At 50.7% G+C, this 7710-nt stretch overlaps 1 protein-coding gene across 1 annotated transcript; it reads left to right on the plus strand.

Moving 5' to 3' along the window:
• The first annotated feature begins 2002 nt into the window (after window positions 1-2002).
• LOC122476811 (melanoma-associated antigen B1-like) lies at window positions 2003-6870 on the plus strand. The gene is made up of 2 exons (XM_043569650.1): window positions 2003-2107; window positions 5290-6870. The coding sequence occupies exon 2, from the start codon at window positions 5336-5338 to the stop codon at window positions 6314-6316; it is 981 nt and encodes a 326-aa protein (XP_043425585.1). The 5' UTR covers window positions 2003-2107; window positions 5290-5335; the 3' UTR covers window positions 6317-6870.
• Window positions 6871-7710: the final 840 nt, after the last annotated feature.

The following is a 7710-nucleotide window of genomic DNA, read 5'->3' on the forward strand; positions in this document are numbered from 1 at the left end:
AGTCTTTGAATCCAATTCTAGAAATTTGAGTTGCATTCAACTCAAAAAGATTCCCCCACATATGAAATATGATTTATTGGGGGGGGGGATTTACTTAGAGTGTCTTTAGAAGCAGCATTTTGAACTGATTTAGTGTTCCATGTCCTAAAAGGCATATATTCTCTGATATCTCCTAGACTAAAACAAATATTCCATCAGGGTGGGGGTGGTATCCTCTGGGGTCAAAATAATCCGAATCAATGTAATAACAGGCATTGTGTAAAGTCTCAATGCATTCCGGGCATCTTTCCAGGTACTTTGCATACATTAACCATGTTCCACCAGCCTGTGAGACAGGATTTAACAAACCCACTTCACAGACGCAGGGCCTGAGGCTCACAGAACTTCGTGATGCACCTGGTTCACAGAGCTAATAAGTGATGGGGCTAGGACTAGACCCTTGGTCTGAATTTGTCCAGAGCTCACACTTTTCCACTTCTCCCAGCCTGAGGCTGGCCCTGGATCACTGAATTCACTTTCTTCAACTCCAAAATGTTTCTCAAGTGAGGAAAAGAAAAACGCTGTGACCAAAATACTGGATTGGAATACATAACCAGAGCAATAAGAATATCAAAATAAATAAGAGATATGAATAAAGGAGAGAGACAGTGACAGTATGATCATCTACCTGTGAAAAATCAGATATCCTCAAAAGATGAGGGGCTCACAAAATCATCTGGTTCCATCCTTCTCTGTAAAAAGTAAATCTTTTAGAGCCACCCTAAGTGTGGTTGGGGAAGAGAAGGAGTATATCAGCGGTGGTTTTTTTGTTTCTTTCCTCAGCATACACCTGTCCTGGGCTCCCTGAGGTATGCTGCACTTTCCTTATCTTGCAGCACTCTTGGGACCCAGACTCATGTTCTGCAAGATTTGCAATAGAGAAACTAGTCAAGTGTTTACAGGTACATGTCGTTTCCCAGGAAGCCTTTAATTAAGAGACAGGCAAAGAAGAGAACCCCCATGAATGAGTACTGAAGAAACAGCTCTCCCAACATATTGGGGTCATCCAAAGACTTAAAGATGGTGACTTGAGCTCAGTGGAAAGAATCCCAGTCTCTGAAAGATATTGTGAGGACCATGAATGAGAAATGATGAGAGACCCCAGCCAGAAGTGGTTAGCATCACATCCCTACTGTCTGTTCTTGGAGGCACTGAAGGACCATGCTCAGGCCAGGATCACCCTCACTTCCAACTTGGAATTCTCAGGAAAGGAGGACCTTGATGTAACATGAGAAGCTACGGGAAAGCAGAGAGTGAAGTTACCTGGATGGGTCTTCCATCAAGGTGAGGACCCAAATGTGGACTAAGAGCAGCACCCACCGCACAAACAGAGGCCCCAAATATCTCCTCTGATGCCGACCCTGGGAAGCCCCGGGCAGAGATGTCAGTCTGATTTCAGCCTCGAAGGTCTCAGGGAGGTGAGGGCCTCCGTTTAATGGAAGATGCCTCACTGTTGCAGAGAGAGGGACCTGGACCGTAACAAGAATTCACGTGAAGACCATGAGTGTTCTGAGGGGACCCCCGAAGCAGAGGGGGCTAAATAGAGTCCCGCGCCTTTCCTAGCACTGGGGAACCCAGAAGAGCTCCAACTGAGGAGTCGCCTCACTCTACCTCCTGAGTCTCAGGGAAGGAATAGCCTTGTCTCACAGGAGTCAGGGTGTGGCCCTTGAATGCAAGTGAATCTCTCCCGAAAGAAGGAGGCTCGTAGAGCGCCGCGCCTCTCGCCAGGCTTGTGCAGCCCAGGAAGAGGTAGCCACGCACCGTGGGACCAGAGATTCCCCTCTGGCAAGTCAGGAGAGTGGAACTTTGGAGGCCGGCAGGGGGAGGAGCCCCAGGCCCTGACGGACGTGGGGAGGACCCTGAGCCAGGACGCGGGGACCACCGAGTTCTCGGCGGTGGGGTCCTAGAGCGCCCCACCCCTGCTTTCGGCCCTCGGAGACCCCGGGCGGCCGCCGCCGAGGGCCGGATGCGGCTGCGCCGACTTCCTTTCGGGCCCGGACCTCAAGGCGGAGGGCGCGCGGCGTTTGTTCGGCGGCGGCCGGATTCCCGGGACCGGGCTGAAAGTGAGGTGAGGACGCCGAGCGGGACCCGAGGAGACGACTCCCCGCGCCCCTGTAACAGAGGGGACCCCTCCCCGCCATGGGCCCGTTTGGCCCCGGCTCCGGGCGGTCCCGGCGGAATGTGAGGCCTAGCAGTCCCGTAGCCGTGGTCCTCGTAGCCACCGGGACGGCCTCAGGGACGGGAGGGCCTTTGTCTAAAGGGAACGACTTCTTTAGGCAAAGGAGGTGGTCTGGGACCTCGCAGGGGACAAGGCGGGACCCTTGGAACTCATGAGGGTACGCCCCTCCGGGTGACTGCGCAGACCCCCACTCCTGCTGGCAGTTTTGGAATGCCCTAGAGTAGCTCGGCTAAGAGAACCCCCCGGTTTTGCCTAGGGGGTGGCTCAGGGAGGGAAAGGCCTTCCCTAAGGAAGGCGGCCCGGTTGGCGGAGGGAGGAGGCTTGGCCCTAAAAGGAGTGAGGGTAGGACCACCCGTACTAACGAGGGGACCTCTCCTCAAAACACGGAGCCGCGGGCGCGCCTGCATGCCTCAGTTGGGTGAGCGGCTGACGCTTGATTTCTGTTCAGGTCACGATCTCATGGCTGGTGAGTTCGAGCCCCGCATCCGGCTCCGCAGCTGACAGCGTGGAGCCCGCTGGGGATTCTCTCCCTCCCTCTCTTTCTGCCCCTCCCCAGCTCCCGCGCTCTGTTTCTCTGGCTCAAAAATAAATATTTTTTAAAAAAAATAGGGAAATGCACAGAACTGCACCCCCACTCTCAGATATGGAAGTGTCCAGATAAGGCACCCAGATGTGCAGCACACTAACTTTTCTTCTAGCTACTCATGGACGTGAGGCCTTTGCTTTGAGGCTTGTAGACTCACATAGAGGGAGGAATCCCAAAAGACTCCATCTTTTACTGGTATATTTATTGTTTTTGTTGTTATTGTTAGTGCCCTTGTGATGTCATTTGTACTTTTTAAATGTTTGCTTCCTGGTGAGCCGGTTACACGAAGGCACAGTCTCCTCTGAAGCATGTCTCGGGCCTGAGCCGTAGTTTAAGGGTTGGCTGCCCAGTTTAGCAGAGGAAGAGGAGTCCCATGTCATGCCATATGTCAGGGTACAAATCCTGTAGAAATGAGACAACTACCCTAGAACAGAGGAGGCCACAGAAATTCCACCTGTGCAGTCAGCCTCAGGAAGCCAGGAAGCCAGCCTCTCTGGCTGAAGTACCCCCTCATTTCCTTTAAGGAAACGTTTGGTCTAATTGGAGAGGCCCCATTCAGCAAAGGAAGGAGACCTGGTTCCTAATAGGAGTCAAGGTAGTGACACTGATTACAGATGAGCGGACCATTCCCAGAAAAAGGTGAACCACTTAGAGCCTTCTCAGAACTAGGAGACTCAGACATAGTGACATGATAAGTGTCACTCACTTCTTCCAGGGAATCTCAGGAAAGTGAGGAATCTTATTGGTGGGGGAAGCATCAAGTCAGTGTATAGAAGATTTTCAGGTACTGCCAGGACCCAAGGAAAAGACCTAAGAATTGAGGGGACCACCTACACCACAGCATTGAGGGCAACAGAATCCCTTCCTGTCAGCCTTGGAAGTCCACACACAGTTGTAGCTAGATCAGGAAACTTTACTTCTGTCTAGGGGGTCTCAGGGAGGCAGGGGCCTTAGAATGATGGGATAGTCCTTAAGCCAAGACACAAAAGATTTCCAGGTCCTTCCTGAGGTGAGGATGAAGGCACTGATGGATGACTGAGATGAGCACCCACCCAAAGCTCTGGGGCCCACGAAGTTCTGCCCCCTCCAGCCCTGGGAAACCTCAGGTAGAGGTAGCCAGATGCGTCAGCCCTCACTTCCACATCATAAGCCTCAGGGAGATAAGGGCCTTGGTCCAAACCTAGAAGACCCAGGTGGGCTGAGGGAGGAACCTAGATCCTGTGTCCAAATTAGGACTAAAGAGGTAAGTGATGTCAGAAGGGCGAAGTCTGTGGAATCTAACCCCTGCTACCAATCCAGGGAGTCCATGGATAGGGTGACTGGAAGTGGCTCACTGTTTCTTTCATCCTGGGGTTTTCAGGATGGCGAAAATCTTAATACCACCTGAGGGAGCTCAGGTCAACAAAGGGAGGATCTCCAGGTTTCACCAGGACTCACGGAGAGGGCCTTGAGGACTGTGTGCAACTCTGCCCCATACCAGCAGGGCGCCCCCCCCCCCAGTGATCTCTCTCCTTCTCGTCAGTCCCAGGAGTCTCCAGGAATAGTTGTTCATTAGAGGTGCCCATCAGGTCCCACTCAGAGATAACAGGGGAGTGAGAAGATTGATCTGATGGGTCAGTAGCAGGAAGAATCCCAGGCCATCTTTTGAGTAAAAAGTGAGGACTACATATAATAGGGCCTCAGCCCACCTGCTATAGCTTTCAGCCTCTAGAGACTATGGACACTGTGGCCAAATACGGCCACCCCTCACTTCTACCACTGTGTCTCAGTGACTTGTGGACTTTATTACAAGGAGAATTCCTCAGGTCATGAGAGGGGGAGTCCCAGATCCTCCCAAGAGGCAAAGTGAGGACAGCTGAAGCTACCACCACCACTGCCCTCCACCGAGTAGGGGGAACAGAATCTTTCCAAGTCCCCATGCTCAGCCCCTGAAGGCCCAAAGCTGGATTATTAGGCTGAGACTCCCTCTCATTTCTTTGCATCAAGTCTAAGGGAGGTGAGATCCTGTGTTGAGGGTGTAACACCTGTCAATAGAAGGGAGGGTCCCAAACTCTAGGCATAGAAAAGATGAGGACTGAGTGAGGACTGAGGACCAACAAGCCCCGCAGTGAGAGGGCCCCACAGTGTTGTCAGCACTTCTCAGTTCCTGCTTGTGGGTCCCAGGGAGCTTCGACATGTCAATTTCATGGAAGCACAGGAAAGAGGTCCTGGGCCCTACCAAGAGTTGATGTGATAATCATGGATTATCCTTGAACACAGAGAAGGTACATGCTACCAGTCCCACTTGTCACCTCAGTGAGCCACAGGCAGGGCTGGCAAGCTGGAACCTGGGGCTCACTTAATCTGGCTTCCTCCACTGGGTTCACAGGGGACAGGCTGACCGAGTGCAAGAGCCCTGGGGGTCCCAGAGCCGTGCCTCTCAGAAAGCCTGCAGAGGTGGTCTCTCCCTGCTGAGGGGCTCACACTCTCATCTTCCCTGCTCCAGGTGTCGGTAGCTCCTGCCCACACTGCCTGCTGTCCCTGAGCCAGCCATGCCGCGGGGCCATAAGAGTAAGCTCCGTGCCCGCGAGAAACGCCGCCAGGCCCGAAGTGGATCGCAGGGTCTTGAGGGTGCTCAGGCTGCCGCAACAGAGGTTGAAGAGTCCACCTCCTCTCCTGTTTCTGGGGCTGCTCCCCTGAGCTCCCCTGCTGCTGGCACTTCCCAGGAGCCTCAGAAAGGCCAAGCCACCGCCAAGCCTGCTGGGCGTGTTTCACGGCGAAGATCTAAGGCAGGTGCCAAGAGCCAGGTTAAGGAAAGTAAAAATTCGTCCCAGGCCTCAACCTCTGCTGAGAAAGCTCAAAACGATCCTCTAACCAGGAAGGTGGGGATGCTGATGGAATTCCTGCTAGAGAAGCATAACATGAAAGAGCCCATTATGAGGGCAAGTATGCTGAAGATTGTCACCAGAAGGTTTAAGGAGCACTTCCCTGAGATCCTCAAGAGAGCTTCTGAGCACTTGGAGCTGGTGTTTGGCCTCGAGTTAAAGGAAGTCAAGCCCAACGGTCTCGCCTACACTCTCGTCAGCATCCTAGATACCACCGATGACGGCAGTGTGAGCATTGGCTCTGGCTTACCTAAGAGCGGGCTGCTCATTCCTCTCTTGGGTGTCATCTTCTTGAGTGGCAATCAAGCCTCTGAAGAAGACGTCTGGGAATTCCTGAATATCTTGGGCGTCTATGATGGAAGGAAGCATTCAATCTTCGGGGATCCCAGGAAGCTCATCACCCAAGATTTGGTGCAGGAAAAGTACCTGGAGTACCGCCAGGTGCCCGACAGCAATCCTCCACGCTATGAGTTCCTGTGGGGCCAGAGAGCCCATGCTGAAACCAGCAAGATGAAGATCCTCGAGTTTTTGGCCAAGGTCCACGACACCGTCCCCAGTGCCTTCCCGTACCATTATGCAGAGGCTCTGCGAGATGAGGAAGAGAGAGCCCGAGTCCGGGCCGCATCTGGCCGCTCTGCTCCTCCTTAGAGAGGGCTGAGGCAGATTCTTCGCTTTGTTTGATGAGGTCTGCCAACCTTTTAAGTAGTGAGAGGTTAAGGTGGGGTTGGAGAGACCATAATATATCTTCTTTGTTTTCCTGTTGTGCATTGAGTAGCTTACAAATGTTTTAAAAGAATGTTTAAAGAGAATGTTTCAGAAGAATCTAATAAGATTCAGAATCCAAGTTTATAAATGACCTGGATCACATATTGCTGTTTATCAGGTTTAAGAGTAAGGTTTAAGAATAAGATTTAAGAGTAAGAGTTTTGGTATTGTGTATTGTAGCTTGAAAATCCTTGTGTCTTCTTTGAGTTCCAGAGCAAGATAATATGGCTTTGGAATGGGGATTTTTTTCAGAAATAGGAAAGAACCAGCAAAAATATAGCTCTAGTTTTAAAATAGAAACAAAGTAAAATGTAGTTACATCTTGGTTTGTCTTATTTTTGTCTGTCTCTTTGTGAAATTCAAGGATATATACCTCAATGTCCTTAATTTATTGAAGAGTTCGGAGAAAAATAAAGAATAATAAATTACGTTCCTCACTCAGTGCCCAGTTTATTCTCACCATTAATTGAGTGTCTGCTCTTTGGAAGGTTATATATTAGTAGCGATGATGCTGACGATAAAGAAGACCCTGCACCTGGCATAGATTTTTAACGGCAGTTACTATATAAGGAAGATGGTGTGATGAATTCTAATACGTAAAAGACAAGTTAAAAAAAAAACAATGAGGAAGGGGGTCAGGTGAAAGTACTAAAGTGTAAATTCTCTGAGCCAGGACACTTTGGGGTCTGGGGCTTTGGAGATTCCTTGCCACAAAGTAATTTTAAGTGAGCTGCTTGCTGGGCTAGGTGGGGCTGTGATTGTCGTGAGCAGGGGCCAGACCTTCATTCGGATGGGGGGCCTCAGGGTTGAGAGACAACTCTGGAGTGAGACACTGTCCTTAACAGTTACTTTGAGATTGTAGGTAAACCACAGAGCATCACCAACTGGGGAAGGACTAGAAGGTGGTTGGTGCTTTTGTGCAGGTGCGGGTAAGCTTGGTGCGCACAGTGTTTTATGAATGTTGTCTTTGGGAATTTCTCAGAGATAAGGGCGATATTCCCTTAGCAGGATGCCAAGAAGCACTGTGTTGGCACTCTTTGACCTGGGGGAACCAGACCCTACTCTGCTAAATAGGTTATGTTGAATGTAACTTGACAAAATGTCAAAATAGGACTAGATTTTGGTGGTGGTGAGGCAAATGAAAATAGCATTGTTTTTGTTGGGAGGGCAGTTGGGAGGGAGGGGAATTCTTGGTGCTTGACATAAATTATACAAGCTTTGGGTTGAATCCCGGTGAAATCCCTGCATCCAAATTAAAGAACATACTCTATAATGGG

Source organism: Prionailurus bengalensis, chromosome X (genome assembly GCF_016509475.1).
Source record: "Prionailurus bengalensis isolate Pbe53 chromosome X, Fcat_Pben_1.1_paternal_pri, whole genome shotgun sequence".
Classification (NCBI taxonomy): domain Eukaryota; kingdom Metazoa; phylum Chordata; class Mammalia; order Carnivora; family Felidae; genus Prionailurus; species Prionailurus bengalensis.

What these genes read in the sequence shown, in the direction of transcription:
- LOC122476811 (XM_043569650.1), top strand. Translation starts at nt 5,336, where the DNA reads ATGCCGCGGGGCCATAAGAGTAAGCTCCGTGCCCGCGAGAAACGCCGC.